Raw genomic sequence first — 18,195 nt, forward strand, 5'->3', positions numbered from 1 at the left:
GCTAAATATTTAATATAACACCTACATAAAAATGTAGTGTATTTGGTTGTAGACGTATATTGAAGTAGTTACATCACTGGTTAATTCATCTGCCAAATGATTTCTTAAAACGTTACACAATAAAACCATTTGGTACTGTATTTTTTTCTCATTATGAATTACAATTACATTTTAAATAAACTTAATTTAATTCGAGAATTTTATAGTTATTTGTGATTATTTTTTTTGCCGTTGTCCTGTGACAACGTGCATTTTAAGTTACCTTGAAGTAGGATAATTAGCGCGTGTAATTTGTAATTTCCGCCTCTTATTTTAAAATTCGAACTTTTATTTTGAAATAACTGCTGTTTGTTTTCGTTAGGTTCATAACGTTTGGAACAGCCACTGCGCTCAGCCTCTGTGTCGTTTTATGTGGTGCTTTGATTTTAAATTGTTTCACTTTTAAATGTGTGATAAAGGAGACGATAATGGTGATAAAAGCAGAAATCGCAGTGTGGTTTATGTTTACAGTCCGGAGTACATCCAGACATGTGATTCACTCTCTAAAGTACCAAACCGGGTGAGATGAGCTGCAACTTACACACCAAACACAACACCTTTGAGTTCAGTTGTACACTTTTATAGTTGAACACGTTACATATAACTGTCTGAGATGATGATGATTTGAGGTACGAGTGGTGCCTTGCTCTCGTTTATCTTTCATTAATAAATAAAGTGCCATGTAAATGGCATGGTAACGTTACATCATTCAGTACTATGGTATCTTTGATTCATTGGCGTTATGCCACAGTCCGTTTTGTAAGGAATGAATAAAATAAAAATAATTGTCCTGTCTGTGAATTATAGGATAAAGTCTCAATCTAATTATGAGTTTCTATCATTATTAGTAAATCATTAAAAATTACTTTAGCTGTGTTTTAACATGTATATGGTTATTTTAATGCTTTGCTTTATTTTTCTTTTACACAGGCCAGTATGGTGCATTCACTGATTGAGGCTTATGACTTACTGAAATACATGAAGTAAGTCAAAACATGGTTTGCAGTTCAAAGCGTCTTGACACAATTGGTTTGGTATTTAATAAGTTTATGATAATGCTAACTGAAGTTTAATTTTGTTGTGTGGCCTTAAGAGTGGTAAAGCCTCGTGAGGCTTCAATAGAAGAGATGGCGGTGTTTCACACAGACGCATACCTACAGCACCTTCACAAGATCAGCCAGGATGGAGACAATGATGATCCTCAGTCTGTCGACTTTGGCTTGGGTAAAGACTTTTGTTTCTAAAAAACAAAATCAGGTTTGTGCTTGCATTATTTTCACACTGTTCAGACATACTAATGTCTTTAGGAAAATGTACACACACAGTAAGGAAGCATGTGCACGCTCACCTGTATATACTTGTGGTTAATTTCAAATCCATGGGCATTAAAGAGGCCATGGCACAAGACTTGTTTAAGATGTCAAATAAATCTTTGGTGTCCCCAGAGCACATATGTGAAGTTTTAGCTCAAAATACCATATAAATAATTTATTATAGCTAGCATGTTAAAATTGCCACTTTGTAGGTGTGTGCAAAAATGTGCCCTTTTGGGTGTGTCCTTTAAAATGCAAATGAGCTGATGAAATTCAAACACTGATCACAATGATGGTGGTTTGTTGCAATTAAGGCTATGTTTACACGTGGGCGGCCACCCTCACAAACGGACACCTCAACCTCTCCGGCCTCAAAAACAACATCGTGCACACATGTCAGCCCCCAGAAAAGTGTTTATCCACACGCACCCGTGCATACCCGCCGTCAAGAGACGCTCAAGCAGACGTAAGCCAATCACCGGCAGCGCTGGTGGTGACGTGAACTGGTTCTTCATGCTGGAGGGATTAGTTGTTGCAGTAGGTGACTGATGACGTCAACGCACCGCGAGAGCGAGCCGAGGAACCACACGCAGAGGTCCAATCTCGAATCGCTCCCGCGGCACCCCGACATCATCCGTCCGCCGGCCCCTGCAGCGCCGCACGAAGTCAAACACGCGCAAAACCGCCGACCTCCGAGCACTCGTCTCCGCCCCCCGACACAACGGAGCAGCTGTATTTGCAAATACAAACACACGAAACGAGTTTGCACAAACATAAATGTGATCTTGGAAGCATTCAGAGTAGCAGTCACATGTAAACATGGGTCGCACTGTTGACGTAGGTGCGAGCTCTGGCGCATACTTTGTGACGTTGCCTGCTTAAACATCCGTTTGTCTCACTTTACATGCAACCGTGCAACCGAAGATTTTCAAGATCTCCACTCTGGCCGGAGTTTTTAGAAACAATCGGTTTCAGAGGCGAGTTCTCCGTTTGCGTGTAAACGAGGGCCACAAACAAAGGTAAATCTCTCAGTTTTTAAAAATGGCCATGTACGTGTAAACAGAGCCTAAAACTGAATTGTGCTTTTCTCTGCACTAAATGGCAGTGCTGTGGTTGGATAGTGCAGATTAAAGGGTGGTATTATTATAATAAGAGCTCCTTGTGACATCATAAGGAGAGCCAAATTTCAACTACCTATTTTTTATGTGCTCGTAGAGAATGGTTTACCAAAACTAAGTTACTGGGTTGATCTTTTTCACATTTCTAGGTTGATAGAAGCACTGGGGACCTAATCATAGCACTTAAACATGGAAAAGTCAGATTTTCATGCCATGGCCCCTTTAGGGAATTATTTTTTTTCACGTTTCACAAGATGTTTTGAAAATGAATGAAGGGATATTCTCTCATTCAGACACAAGGATAAGTGGATAGTGCACACAAGATCTTTCTTTGTGCATAAGGCATTGTCATGAATATGTTTTTCTAATGAGATTTCATGGCTGAATGCTTGATTTTATGTGCACCTGAAATAGCCAAACCTGTTTATTAGAAGGGGTGTCAGCACATCTCTGTTTATGTAGTATATGAGCCAATGTGTATCATTGTTGCTACAGTACATGCAGTACACTTCAACTAACAGTAGTGGGCAGGATTAAGCTTGAAACTTGCTCATACCTTCAGAGTTTGCATTTGCACTGGCTCATGGTTATATTTATAAATGGGTAATTTAAATGTGTGACAAACTGACACTTCATACCTATCTCCAGGGATCTATAAAAGTGTTATTGTTTTTGAAGAGGAAACAGGGCACTTGCCAAAAGATTTATTTTAATTTAGCTCAGTGTTTATTGTTCTTTCTCACTATCTGTATCTACTCTCACAATCTGTCTTTCCTCTCACTTTCCTTTCTACACACCATCCCATTGTTTCTCTCTCACTGTTATCAACCGTCCCTCATGTCCGCCTCTGTTGTTCAGGTTATGACTGTCCGGTAGTGGAGGGTATTTTCGATTACGCTGCTGCCGTTGGAGGAGCCACTCTGACTGCTGCCCAGAATCTGAAGGATGGAAAGTGTGATGTGGCCATCAACTGGGCCGGAGGGTGGCATCACGCCAAGAAGTAATACAACACAACGGGCCTTGTGCCCACCCTATTGTGTTTCACTTTCACATAAATCATTGAGATGCCAGTGTCATCTTTAGCATAAGCATATGGATCTGCTTGGTTTACTATTTAAGCTGTTAAAGGAAAACACCACCGTTTTTCAATATTTTACTATGTTCTTACCTCAGCTTAGACGAATGAATAAATACCTATCTTTTTTCAATGCGTGCACTTAATCTTTGTACAGCGCATTGTGAATGTGTTAGCATTTAGCCTAGCCCCATTCATTCCTTAGGATCCAAACAGGGATGAATTTAGAAGCCACTAAACACTCCGTGTTTTCCCTATTTAAAGAGTAGTTACACGAGTAAGTTTGGTGGCACAAAACAAAACGTGGTGATTTTTTAAGCGGATAAAAACGGATAACACTTTTGGTGGCATTGATAAAGCTGTGGTGGTTTTCTGTGGCTGGGAACAAAGTAAGCCATCAAAATCTAATAATTTACGTGAGAGGCACTCGGGCGAAGGAAAAATGCCGGATGTTGCTTGTTCTTACACGACAGGATCAAGCTTCTGTCATGCTAACACATTGACCCCAGGGGATCTTATGAAAAACTTTACATTATTTTACTCGAAGTCAATAAAAATCGAGCAGGACCTAAACATTTTACAGCTGATCACCGTCAAAAAAGTTCAGCGATGACGTCCCACAGAGTTCTTAATATGACAGAGTAAGTGTTTTGATTAATGCCATTTAATGTTTATTTTTTTAATCCGTGTATACCACTAGTCAACTAAATGAATGTAGCATGGCAAAGATGAATGCACATTTATATGTTGAATCAATATATTTATAGCATTTTGAAAAAAAAAACTTGTCATCATGGATTTATTGCATTTAGCAGAAAAAAATAATCAGATTTTGTCATAAATCTTTGAAAATCAAGTGAGGGATTTGAATTTGATTTTGAATGTTATTATAACCTAAAGATGCTATGTGAAAGTTTGTAACAGAAAAAATCATCTTGTCACTTTCGTGATATAGAAACACATTTTTACAGAAATAAGTCCAAATGTATTCATTGCGTTTTGGAACCAAACCCTTCAAATGTACCCTTGATATCTTTAAAATATTGACTTAATATGAAATCAATGAGTGAATTCAAACTTTGATGCTTCTAATCTTATGATTAGATTAAGACTGAGACCTGGTTTTCACAGAAAGGGTCACAAATGTCTAACAAAATATAAAGCCACTGGTGTTTAAATAAAAAAATAGCCCAAATGTTTCAGGGAAAACACTTTACAAAAAATAATTGAATAATAATCAAGTTTAATATGTTTGTAACGTTTCATATTTTTAAACAAAAGACAAAAACTATTCGTATACTTTTTTGTTGTTAGCTAAAAGTGAAAAATGTCCACACTGAGATTAACACATTTTTGTGGACATTGTAAATGTCAGAAACATTTTTATGATGTTGTTTAGTGGGTCAATGGAGCAGCTGACTGTATGTGTGTGTGTGTGTGTGTGTGTGTGTGTGTGTTGTTGTGTAAGGGACGAGGCATCTGGGTTTTGTTATGTGAATGACGCTGTTCTTGGAATCCTCAAACTGCGGGAGAAGTATGAGAGAGTTCTCTATGTGGATGTGGATCTTCACCATGGAGATGGTAATAACACTTGACTGTTAATAATGGTTACTGTGTGTAACCATAACAATCGCTTGTCTCTATTTGTATTTTGGTAGATGTTTGATTAGCTTCTGAGTTAAATCTGACTCTTAAATCCAGATTGGCATCTTTGTAGATATTAGGTTTCTTTTTATAGTGACCCTTTACACAAGTTATTTCTTGATTGCATCGTAGTGGTTGGATGGAGTCTCTGCTTCTGCATCAATGCAAGGACACCTCCACTAGACTCAGGTCTGATATAATATCCTTCCACTGAGCATCACTAAGTGGACTTTGCTGTTTCCTTCCCAGGTGTGGAGGACGCTTTCAGCTTCACCTCCAAAGTCATGACAGTGTCTTTGCACAAGTTCTCCCCTGGCTTCTTCCCAGGTTCGTCCGGCATGCCTCTACGCCTCAGTGAAGATCAGCACGCCTTTTAATTCCTTTAATTGACAGTCATGTTTCAAGTCATGCCAGAGTTGGAGCTGCAGGCCCCACTCTGGTGCCCAGAGTCTGATTACCAGGCTGATAACAAAGACCGGAGCTCAGCAGCTTCTTGGAGATTCTGAGAGCCACTTCAGTAGTTTAACAATAAAGCTAGTGAGGGTAACTGGGCAAGTCCTGTATAGAGCCAACAAGTAATATATTGTGGGCTTTATTCATTTGTTTTAGGGGTTTTTTGCCTGTTCACTTATTCAGGTTGTTTGACCTTGACAAGGTCATTAGCTATTTAACATTTACAAATTTTGACAAAGTCTCATAGATCATGTGCAAAACCACCAGTTAAGTCTGTATGTAAATTCAGTTCTGTGTCCTCTTGTAAGGTTGAACAGATGGTCTATCATATGTGTATCATCATCACAAATGGTGTATCATTTTGTTTACAGGTACAGGTGATGTGACTGACACTGGGCTAGGTAAAGGACGCTGGTACGCTGTCAACGTTCCTTTCGAGGATGGGATTCGCGATGATCGCTACTGCCAGACCTTCACCAGGTCTTTGAATTTTTAGTTATCAGTCAATAGAATGTAATTCCTCACTTGAGTGTTTAAATGCTTTGCTGGGCTTATAATACAATAATCCCATGTCTGGTTTTGTTTATCTCTCAGCGTGTTGCAGGAAGTGAAAGCGTACTTTAACCCCGAAGCGGTTGTGATGCAACTGGGAGCGGACACCATGGCGGGCGACCCCATGTGCTCGTTCAATATGACTCCCGTTGGAGTCGGAAAGTGTCTGAATTATATACTTGACTGGGAGTTACCTACCCTTTTGCTTGGAGGAGGTGGGTGTAGTTGTATTTACTGAATTGTATCATTTTCTCAAAAACATAAAACTACAGATAATTCAGGCAGTGATGCCTTGGTTTGTTCCCCCTCTATACCTTAACACCGCCAACTCCCTCTCCTCTCCTTGTTGCCAGCTTGGTGTCTTGGCCAAAAAGTTTATTAGTGTGCTGTTACGGGCAGGAGGGGGGGGGGGGTTCGTCTAAGAGAAGAAAGTGAACTTTTGTGATTTTAGCCCATTTTGAAATGAGCTCTAAGCTGCAGACCTGCCTAGCCAAGCACTAGATGAAAGGTAGTAATTACACTCGTACAATGAAGCCCTTTTGCTGACTCCAATCCCTCTTCTCTTTCTCTTTCGGTCTCTGTATATACAACTCTGCCTCTCTCAGGTGGCTATAACCTTGCCAATACTGCCCGCTGCTGGACCTACCTAACAGGGACCATCCTAGGACAGACTCTATCTTCTGAGATCCCAGACCACGAGGTGAGACCAAGAGGTCTTCTTTCAGCAGCTGTCTCTTCTACCCCCGCTGAGTCACCCGCTCTAATCAAAGATGCCCGGGCACCTCTCAATAACCGGGTTTGTTTTCATGTGACTCAGGAGCAGGGAGGCGGGTACGCACGTACACCGGCGGCGAAGAGGGTCTTAACAATACCACTCTGTCCCTACAGATTGACTGAGAGGGACTTGTGCTTTTCTTCTTTCAATTGTTTACGCCCTACTCTCCTCTTCCTTTAGAGAAAGAGAATTTGTGTACCGTGTACTGAGAGGGAGAGAGCCCTTTAAGAGCTTTTTTCATTTTGTTTGAGGAACTTCAGCGGAAAGATGAAGGAATGAAGCCTTGTGGTTGGTCAGGGAGAGTTTGATATCGCTCTTTTCTTTTAACGCACAAAGAAGGTCTTTTAATGTTTATAGAGAGCGCTTTCATGGACACCAGCATAAAAGATGCTGTTGTTTCAGCTGACGTGACCTCCTGCTTCGCTTTCACCTTTGACCTCTCAACAGGGCGAGCAACCAAAATAAGGCAATAGAGAGAATCGTCAGAGAGTATTAAGGACGTTGATGGGATGAAGATGAATGCATTTTTAAAGCAGAAGAGATTTATTTCGCTTTATTACACGGCTCGTTGGAATGCTTGATTCTGATTGGCAAGGCACGACATTTGCAGTTTTGTAATTGGGGAGGGATGGTATGAAAATTTAATATCATGACTATAGTGACCAAAGTTATCACGGTTATCATTATTATCATGGTTTTGTTAAAATGAGATGGAAATGTTCAAAAAGAACTGATACACACACTAAAAACATAAAAAAGTTTTATTTTTGAAAATCACAATTTAATATTTAATGTCCCTGAAATTATTTCTTTGGTAAAAAAAATCTGTCTAATAAGTTTACCGTGAATGAATACAATACGTTGTCCCTTAAATGCCGTCTTGCGCAAAAAAACTATGTTGCATGTGCACACCTGCATCAAACTGATTCTGGCTGGACAGGATTTACCGCAAGTTTTCAAAATCATGGTAATCAAACACGGTTGTAATGATAATTAAATTTTAACGGTAATACTAACCGTCATGACATTTTAGCGTGGTTAATCGTGAAACCGGTAATCGTCCCATCCCTATTTTTAATTCACAGATAACAACCAATCTAAACTAATAACACACGGTAGTTCGGATGACCAACGACCACCGTCAGACCCCGCTTAATCTCCTTATCTGTTTACGTGTGTGTGTGTGTGTGTATATACTGCAAAGTTCTTTTTTATATATATATCTCCCAAGGGTTTTTTCCTCCTAGGACTTTTTTCCCCCGGCTAAAAAGTCTGGGGTTTTTTTCTCCTAGGGGGCTTTTCTACCCGGAGAGGCAGCCTTCATTGGCTTAACTTAGCACCCTCTTCAAAACGTTACATTAGTAATACGCTTGCTTATAATGTTGATTCATTGCCGCAGCAAATTTAGCTGCTTATGCTATCTGTATAATGTTATGCTATCTGTCGATTTTCTGTGCTTTTCACTTCTTCTATTAATGTAAAGCTGCTTTGAAACAATTACCAATTGTGAAAAGCGCTATATAAATAAAATTGAGTTGAGTTGAGAGAGTGCTGCAAATCAATTTGACAGGTACAGTTTAATATTACACAAAATTAAATATAAATATGTGTTTCAATAACATATTTGATATTATATTTACAAATAATTAAAACTAATAGTGTGTTCGCGACATTTGAACGTCTTGTCTTATAGTAAAACTGAAAGTAAATGGGTTTTTCTCAGGGGAGGTCTGCATTCGTTACAAATAAGCAAATAAAGTATTTCGAAACAATATTTAATGTTCCTTACCTTACATAGGTAAATAGTTGTATAATAAGCTAATATACATTATCCCTTACTTATTCTCATCAAGACATGTGTTTGCATCAGCCTACAAATATTGAGAAAATTGTCTTTAAAGTTGTCCAAATGAAGTCCTTAGCAACACATTACTAATGATAAATACATTTTTATATATATATTTACGTTAGGTAATTTCCAAAAAATCTTTATAGAACTTAAAATAATATCCTAAGTATGGTGCTATCCACCCAGTATTTTGCTAACATGATTTGGTAGTTTTTAAACCAGACTCATTTTTTGTCCCCATGTGATGGCCATATAAATCAATCTAATTTGAGCTTTTTCAGTCTTATTACATTTTGAATCTCGGGATCATCACCTCCTTCCCATTCCTCTTCAGGCTTTCTTTCTCTCTATAGCTTTTCTCATTTTATTGTCCCCACCATCAGTTTTTCAAAGCATAAAACTCTTTGTCCTTCTCTTAAAAAGAGAAGCCCCCCATTCTATCTCCTCTACACCACTGCTGTCATTGTGTGTCCATCCAGGCCAAACAAAACACTATTTTACTGTAGTGTGAGTCTATAAGGATATAGAAAAGAGAGAGAGAGAGAGAGAGACGGAGAAAGAAAGAGATAAGGTTGTTAAAAGACAGAGAGGCATCAACCAATGGGTGTGTAAAAAGCTTGAAGAGTATTTGAGCATAGAAGAAGCTGGGAACGGAGAGGTGAAACAAGAAGCACTTTGTACCTGTGCAATCTTTCTCTCTCCTCCAGCCCGTCCAGCTGCTGAGACTCAGAGGCGGCTCAGTTTGGGTTCTGCCCTGCCAGGACAGCAAACAATGAAGACAGACTGAAGTGGAGGCACACAACGAACTCATTCAGGCCCTGTCACACATACACGCACAGATAGATGAAAAAGCGAGGGTAGACAGTCCTCTCACATGGGGGACACAGAAATGCAGGGGATTTTTTCTTAAAGATCATCATGGTTTGGGCCAGGACAACTGTGTGTCTGTAGTACAAAATGTTTTTTTGTGGATTTGTTGAACCTTTCATAAGATCCCTCTACAATGAAGACATATGGAGTTGATTACAGTTATCTGTATAATACAACTAGACTGAAACTTTGATTAGATTTCAGTGACAGGTTATGATTATCATCTGGTTGGCATGTTCATGTCTCCAGGTCTTCAAACATGTTCACCCAGCCTTCTATAATCATGAGACTCTTCGTTCATCCAAAAATGAATATTCTGTCATCATTTACTCATCGCTATGTTGTTCTAAACCTGTATGAGTTTCTTTCTGTCGAACACACACACACACACAAAAGATATTTGATGAATGATGGTAAGCACACAATTGACGGTACCAATCGACTTCCATATTAGGATAAACGAATACTATGGAAGTCAATAGATACCGTCAACTGTGTTCTTACAATTTTTAATTATCAAAATATCTTCTTTTGTTCAACAGAATAAAGAAATGTATACAGGTTAAGAACAACATTGGAATTAATAAAAGATGACACAATTTTTATTTGTGGGTGAACTATCCCTATAATGACACATGGAATATTATTTCAAACAGGTTTCACACCTCTTCCTGTCTGCCCATTTTCTCAATACATCAAACAATAATAGAAGACAGTATTTTGCCGTTGAGTACTTTAACTGTAGTGTACATTTTGTGTTATTGTAGCTTAGTGGTAGATCATTGCATTAGCATTACAAAAGATTGTGCTTTTGGGAACACACATAATGATAACATGTATATGCACTGTAAGTAGATTTGGATGGAAGTGTCTGCTAAGTGCGTAAATGTACAAGATACATCTTACCTTCAAGAGTACAATCATGTTGCTCTCACAATGTCACTAAGGCTCATTTAATTTTGCTTTAAGTAAGGGTTAATACTCTAAAGTGGCATAATGATTGTATAGTCTGATTGCAAAGCCAAAATAGATGCCATGTGTAAAGTTAACATCCTCTGTATTTGTTAAGAAGAAAGTCCCATCTGACAATCCATGTGGTTAGACAGAGAATGCATGGCTTTGTCCCAGTTAAATCTTAAAGGGACATTTTTTAAAATATGCTCATTTTCCAGCCCCCCTAGAGTGAAACATTAGATTTTTACCGTTTTGGAATCCATTCAGCCGATCTCCGGGTATGGCGCTACCACTTTTAGCATAGCTTAGCATAATCCATTGAATCTGATTAGACCATTTATCATCGCACTCAAAAATAACCAAAGAGTTTTGATATTATATATTTTCTTTAGTTACATTTGTACTAATACCGCAATGATATTACGCAGCGCCCGAAAATAGTCCCCTTGGTTACTTTCAATAGCAGGGGACTATTTTCGGGCACTGCGTAATATCATTGCGCCTCCTGCAGCCATGTTATGGAAGCAAAGTCCTTGATTATTACGCCCGAATGAGAGTAAAGTCCTAGCCATATCGGCCTAGAAAATCACAACTTTTAATTTTCTGTCGGTCTTAGTACACGTAACTACAGAAGAGTCAAGTTTTAAATAGGAAAAATATCGAAACTCTTTGGTTATTTTTGAGCCCGACGCTAAATGGTCTAATCAGATTCAATGGATTATGCTAAGCTATGCTAAAAGTGGTACTGCCAGAACGGGAGATCAGCTGAATGGATTCCAAAATGGTAAAAATCAGATGTTTAAAGGAACAGTATGTAGGATTGTGGCCAAAACTGGTACTGCAATCACAAAACTTGTGGCTAAAGCTGGTACTGCAATCACACAACTGGTGGCCATAACACAACATGACAACATAAACATCAGTTGAGGGCTGCAACTTCACTTTTTAAATGACAATATCCTGGCCGGACCACTGCTGTCAGTGATATAAGTATTTGAAATGAAAAGGATTTCTTAATGTCTAGTGACATATCAGGGCCATTTTATGATTAATTGATATACATTTCTTACATACTGTTCCTTTAACTCTAGGTGAGCTGGAAAATTAGCATATTTTCAAAAAAGTGGTGTCCCTTTACGCCTGGAGTGTAGTCTGTTTATTATGTGTACGTGAACGTAAGTGCACAGTTGAACGCACAGCCTTGCAAAGCATAGTTTATTTGACTCGTACGTGTATGCCGACGTTCAAGTAGTAGTACACGCGCACACTTCTGATGACGAAAATTGCGTTGTGCACACTGTATGCGTAAAAAATTGACCATATTCCGGCTTCGCCTTTATCAGCGAGTGGTAGGAAATTTGCTGTGTTTTTTTTTTCAGGGCTGTCTGGGACTTTGCTAGGCCTGTGGGTGGAAACGGCCTTTACCGCTCTGTGGCCAGTCAACATCTGTACATCCTCTCCTTCTTTCTAAAACTTCTTTTTACTCATTTCTGCCAAGTTATTTTCAGCACAGCCCAGTGAAATAACAAACAGTGCTATGCTTCCCCCCTGTAGTCAGTCAGCCAGATAGATGTTCGATTGGTCTCTCTCTCTGTCTCTCTGGTTCTCCTTCTAACTCAAATACAGTTCGGAATTTGGAGGTGGGTGGGCTTACTAGGAATGGACTATCTGCATCATTTCCCTCCATTGTATATGAGTGTCTCCTAAGGCTGGTTCACAACAAACGCCAACATTTCAAACATTCTAGAGTCGACTGTTGGATTTGGAGTGCTGGGAAACATGGATGTTATTTTCACACCGCCGCTACAAACACCAATAGTGATTCAGCAAAACCCAACAACCGCCGAAGTCTGGTGTTTGTTGTGGCACTGTGAATTGGCCTCAACGGACAAACTTGAACATACATGCTTGCCAGTGAATAAGACCGAGGAACTCCACCCTTGATCCCAAGCACAGTCAAAACATAGTCATGGGGTGAGCTCACGCACACACTGTAACAAAATGACAGCTGTGGTTACGCTAGTCAAACACTGCTAAGAGGATCGCGAGGTCTTCTGCTTAGTCTGAATGGTGTGAGGAGGGGTTGGCGACCCCAGTGGGTAGAACAGGGGGTGTAAAGGGGACAAACGGTGTGTGTGGTGCTTCTTTGGAAGAGGTTTGTGTAAGGGCTGTTTAGGTTGAGATGTGTAAATGTAAAACTGTTTTAGACAGGCGGATTGGCCTTCAAATTGATTTTTATGGAGCTTTAATGCACAGCAGGATTGTTGGCCATTACAGTTCAACTGAGGTTCTGAAAAACCTCTCCTAACTGCATGTAATGACCTACTAGTACTGTAGTTTAAACTGTTGTGTTTAAAATTGCAATGTTTGTAGCACATTATATCTGATGATGTGTTTGGATGTCTTTGCCAATATTTCAGATAGCGATATACTTCCTGGCTCCCGTGTCACCCTGTCTTTTTCTTTAAACCTCACCATTGGTTGAATTTGATATACACATTCAGAGGCACTTAACCTTGGAGGCGTCTCCAGAGTGTCACTGCAGTGACGCAGCACGAGTTCCCCTCGAAAGGGAATGGTAACAATGTATCTTAAAAGGTAACACGGTATAACCTTGCTCTCACTTGAAATGTGTCCCCACATTTAGTCCTTGAATTTGACGGTATTGGACCTGGAAAGTCCTTGAAAGGTCCTTGAATTTGAAGTTAACTAATGTGTGGGAACCCTGTAGTAACTTTTCAAATGTATACCTTGTTATAATGTAAATGCTATAACACAAGGTATATGCTTTGCAAGGCTGTGCGTTGTCTGCGTGCATACGTTCGCATAAAAAACTATTATACTTCAGCCATTAGTCGCTTTGGATAAAAGCATCTGCCAAATGCATAAATGTAAAATGTAGATGGATCATATTGTTATCCAAATAGTGGTCAGGACTTTTCAGCCCCAACATTAACACTAACCATAAATAATATGTGTATGAGGGTAGGTTATCGTGAGAGGTAGGTCGTATTTACTTTCCTGTTTTTTTAAATTTGGCATTTTTGAGATTCTTCCATCATATTCAAGTGACGTGGCTGTACTTTATAAATATTTCTTAGACATGTACGTATACGCACATTTTCTCATTGGCTGCCAAGTTTTTCTTGCTGGGATAGACAGGATGTTGTGAGTGCCAGTAGTGTTATGTTTGCATTGTCTGTTGTTCTGCCCCTTGAACCAAGTCCTGGTGGTTCGCTATAAAGTGAGAGACAGACATACTGTCAGCACAGGTTTGGCTCATTGCCCCTCACACCTATATATGACTGATCTATGGTGGATGCTGTAGGTATTTACCCATATTATTGACTTTAGAAAGAAATAAAATATGCCCTACGTTTTTTTAAGTGACGTCAGCTGTCTATATTTTTAAGCTCCGTTTTGGGGATTTTGTATAACTTAATAATTCCAACTGGAAACACTTTGTATGGATGATACTACAGACTTAGGATCAGGTGTTTTTTAACCCCATCACAAACAAAATATATGACGCAACAACCCCGTGTGGCCTCTCTATCTTCTTCCGTGGGTGGAAATATTTTGCAGTCGCGTCTGGGAAGTAGCTGGCTCCCAGAATTCCGGAGTTGAATAAATGCTGGAAATGAGCTTTGGGAAAGTCCATAATGGATTTTGGGTGGTGCTGATGCTCGAGGAGTCAAAGTTGAAAAAGTCACAAGGTGACACCTAAACTCACCTTTTATGATGAGCCAAAACTCAATGACAATGAAGGTCATCTTTTGTCATTGTGTTTTCTGTGACTTACTTTGTTGAGGAGGGAGTTGTTGATCCCATTATGTCTGCCACTATTCCAGTTATCCTCTTCATATAAACTTTTGTTAGTTTGTCATCAAATTTTTATTATTCTCAATCATGGTTGTATAGAAAAACATACCACACAAACACAAAAACAGCCTTTGTTTTAATGTAGTCCAAACCAAACAATGCAACAGAGAAGTGGATAGTGCTGTTTCAGATTAGTTTGCTGGAGAAAGGTTGAGTTCAAGAAAAACACTAAGTGGCATAGTGAGGTGTCCTGAGTGTGTGTGTGTATATATATTAACAGCAACTAAGTAACTTATTCAATGTGCACGTGCACTAATCAACAAAGTGTGTATCAGCAAATCTCTGATCAGATGTATGTGTGTGCGTATGTTGTACATGCAAAGACACACACATTCACAGACTCATATGTTCTGTAATCCCTAGCATGTTGAAGTGCATTGAGACCGGAGGTAAACCGGATAAACAAGAGAGGAGTAATTGAAAGCAGAGTCGAGTTAATGCATGTAACACACATGTGACCATATCTGATGCTTGCCAATACCAGATACCTCACCAACACAATGCAGACAGTGTTTGAAATGAGCACAGCAACGCGCTTGGCTGTATATTTGGCTAACCCTTGTACTTTCCATTTTAAAAACATAATGCTATTTGTAATTCTGAAACTTTGGCTTGCTTTTAACCCAATGGGTCAAAACACTGATAGACCGGGCATAGCTATCCACAGAGCGAATGCATTTGTGTGTGTGTTGGAAGAAAGTGTGACTTAACCTTCCACGGTAAACTAAAGTCTGTGTTGTTTTCAAGCTCAGGAAAATATCACAAAGCAGAACTTGTTTGTATGAACAAACACTGGCTTACATTAAAAGGTCATTAGTGAAGCTCTGTGATAACTAAGTGAATCTTTTTCCTAGCTTGAGAAATGTTTGTATGACTAGCTGCTTGAGGCATCTATGCCCGTCATCCTCTCCCCTGTATTGTTTTGTCTATTTAAACAGACTGTAAACAAGTTTTCACATTGAGCAACAGAATTATGGTCAGGAAAATTATATGGTGGTGATCTGTCTTTTTTCCTTTTTCTTAATCCAGTACTTCACAGAATATGGCCCGGATTATTCTCTGGAGATTAGTCCGAGCTGCCGACCTGACCGCAATGAAAACCAGCATCTGGAGAGGGTCATCAACACAATTAAAGGTAATTGCAATGACAACATCTAGAACATTGCTATACACAACACCGACCTGAATTTTAGCCCTTTATCAGACTTATGGTGCTTTTCCATTGAATAGTACCCCACAGTTTAGTTTGGGTCAGGTCAGGTCATCTCACCTCACTTTGGCTTGGTTAGTTTTTTCCATCGAGTTTAGTAACACTTGAGTGGGAGGGATTATAGGCCAGTAGTTATATTTGTGCTGCCTACTGCTGTGACATAATACAAGTGAGAGAGTCGTTGTACATTCCCATAAATTAATTTATTTCTCAGTCCGCCACAAAATTAAAATTGAACACCACAGATAGATGTTTGCACATTTCGTTTATCACTACCTCTGTCTCACATGACCGTTTCTGTACAAACACCCGTGGCGTTAGTCGACGCGCTCCGCTGAACCTCATTTAAGTTGCATTTAAGCATATGTGCGGACGTGCGCGTTGCGAATGTGCCGCCACAAACTGCAAATTTGGAAAAAAACGATTATGGTGTTCCTGATTCTACACTGTGGATGTTTTCTACTAAAGGGGGGTTTGGGAACTTAAAGCAAAGCACAAATGATAACAGGTTTACTTGAGACAGCGCAAGCTAGCATGAAGGTAAAGCTAATCTTTTACATTATAGGGATGACGCTGGTAGTGACGATTCTCTCAGACCAATCAGTGATCTACAGTGTTTTCGTGTCAGGTTTTGGTATCAGCTCGGGTCGCTTGGAACCCCAACCGAGGTGGTACTAAAAAAAATATTGGGTACTACAAGCTGCACCCAGTGGAAAAGCCCCCAAAAGTAAACTGAGCCGACCCAAACCAAGCTGTGGGGTACTATGCAATGGAAAGCCGCCACTAGTAGAGTGCCATTTCCAAAGATAGTATTGCTTAAAGCGGAAGTCCACCCTAAAACAACATTATGCTCCAACACTATATTTCATGACATACATGTACTTGATTGTGCTGCCATCAAATGTTCTAACTCCATTTTACAACAACAACATGATAATAACTTTCTACGTAGTATGTTTACCATAGTTACACAAAACAAGCAACAACTAAGCCAAATGATGTTTTAGATATTTTTACAATTTTACATTACCTGAGTCCGCAGAAAAACTGGGCTGAAAAACAGTACTCAAAATCTTCCTGACGAAAGTGCTGGCTGCATATTCAAATTTTCGAGTGGTTTGTCAGCTGAGGGTCACGTTGATGTCAACAATAAAAACTCCCGGTGGCCTGAATTTGTTGTCCTTACATCCACATAGCCTACTGCACAGGTTCTAGTAATCTTTTATCAAGGGTTTTGGTGATTTCCCCTTCAGAGACAGTTAAAGTGGAGTTACTCTTTGGATGGGTTCGTCTGCCGGCTAACTTCAAGTTGACTTGAGTTGATTTGAGAGCAAGTTGAGCGGTAAAAGTTGTTATTAGGCTTGTTAAACTTCATGTGGCGTTGCAAGAATCGACAGCCGAATTACGTCAAAGTACCGCAAGAGCGATTCGCGAAATCATATGGAGGAGTTTGCTTTTAAATCGCTCTCGCGGAACCTCGACGTCACCCGGCTGTCGGTTCCTGCGGCGCCGCATGTAGTCAAACAAACCTGAAGACTGCATCGAACAGTGGTTAGTGGGTGGAGCTAATGATTCAGTTTCGCGCAGTGCATTCTGGTTAATTGAGTCCATTAAAGACCGTTACGAAAATTCCGCTTCAACACACTATCAATCTTATAATTGAAATCGGGAAAATTTCTTTTTTTTTTCTCATGTAAAATGCAAAATGGACATAAATTACCTGTGATAACAGGCTAAAATGTCTAGATTGGACTTCCCCTTTAAATTAGCTCTTTCAAAAGTTTGGCCACCATTAAGGATAGATACGATGGCGTAAAGGTCATTATCCTTATGTCATTCATTTATCCATCCATCCATCCATTCAGGCAGCAGTCCCATCAGTGTCCTTCGCGTCAACCCCCACTTTTGACCAGAGAGACCTTAAAGTTAAACCAACCACAGTTGTCCCATGCAACTGACTCTCCTCAGCTGGAGAAAAGAGACACATATCTGTTTGATGTTCCCAGTCATCTGTAAACAAATAAGCAAAGCATTCCTAGGCATTCGAAGTTGAAGTCTCTAGAGAGAGGCTGAGATGAGAACAGTCTAAACTAGGAACATTTGCACACATGTACGTGCAGGGCCCCAGACACGCACATATCCGCACTTTTATGAGATGTGTCTTAAAAAAGGGTCTGGTTTGTCCCGTTGACACAAGGTTTTGTATTTGTTTCCTTCGTATGTGTTGTAACTTAACATATTTCAGTGTCGTCTTTTATCATGGGTTCTGTGTTTGTATTGGAAAACTCGATTCTTGTTTATTTTAGGTTTCGGAAAACTCCAAGCTCTGTTGCCTTTTCACCTTCTCCAGGTAAGATATTTTTAATACAAAAAAAATGTTTCAAAGTAATTCTGAGAACATTTGGACAATGCCCTTTGGATATAATAAAGAAAACTTTGTCCTCCTGAGCTCCTTCACGCA

At 39.6% G+C, this 18,195-nt stretch overlaps 1 protein-coding gene across 2 annotated transcripts in view; it reads left to right on the forward strand.

Annotated features, from left to right (window-relative positions):
* Window positions 1-306: 306 nt before the first annotated feature.
* hdac8 (histone deacetylase 8) overlaps window positions 307-18,195 on the forward strand; it is a 28,071-nt gene continuing 10,182 nt past the window's right edge. The window contains exons 1-10 of one of the 2 annotated variants that reach the window (XM_055210778.2): window positions 307-559; window positions 970-1,022; window positions 1,133-1,263; window positions 3,329-3,470; window positions 5,014-5,126; window positions 5,439-5,516; window positions 6,014-6,122; window positions 6,237-6,409; window positions 6,800-6,894; window positions 15,554-15,659. In XM_055210778.2, coding sequence (XP_055066753.1) covers window positions 446-559; window positions 970-1,022; window positions 1,133-1,263; window positions 3,329-3,470; window positions 5,014-5,126; window positions 5,439-5,516; window positions 6,014-6,122; window positions 6,237-6,409; window positions 6,800-6,894; window positions 15,554-15,659 — 1,114 coding nt within the window. In that variant the 5' untranslated portion in view covers window positions 307-445. The remainder of the gene's footprint in view (window positions 560-969; window positions 1,023-1,132; window positions 1,264-3,328; window positions 3,471-5,013; window positions 5,127-5,438; window positions 5,517-6,013; window positions 6,123-6,236; window positions 6,410-6,799; window positions 6,895-15,553; window positions 15,660-18,195) is intronic. The other variant, XM_055210772.2, reaches the window with a different exon arrangement.

Source organism: Misgurnus anguillicaudatus, chromosome 21, assembly GCF_027580225.2.
Source record: "Misgurnus anguillicaudatus chromosome 21, ASM2758022v2, whole genome shotgun sequence".
Classification (NCBI taxonomy): Eukaryota; Metazoa; Chordata; class Actinopteri; order Cypriniformes; family Cobitidae; genus Misgurnus; species Misgurnus anguillicaudatus.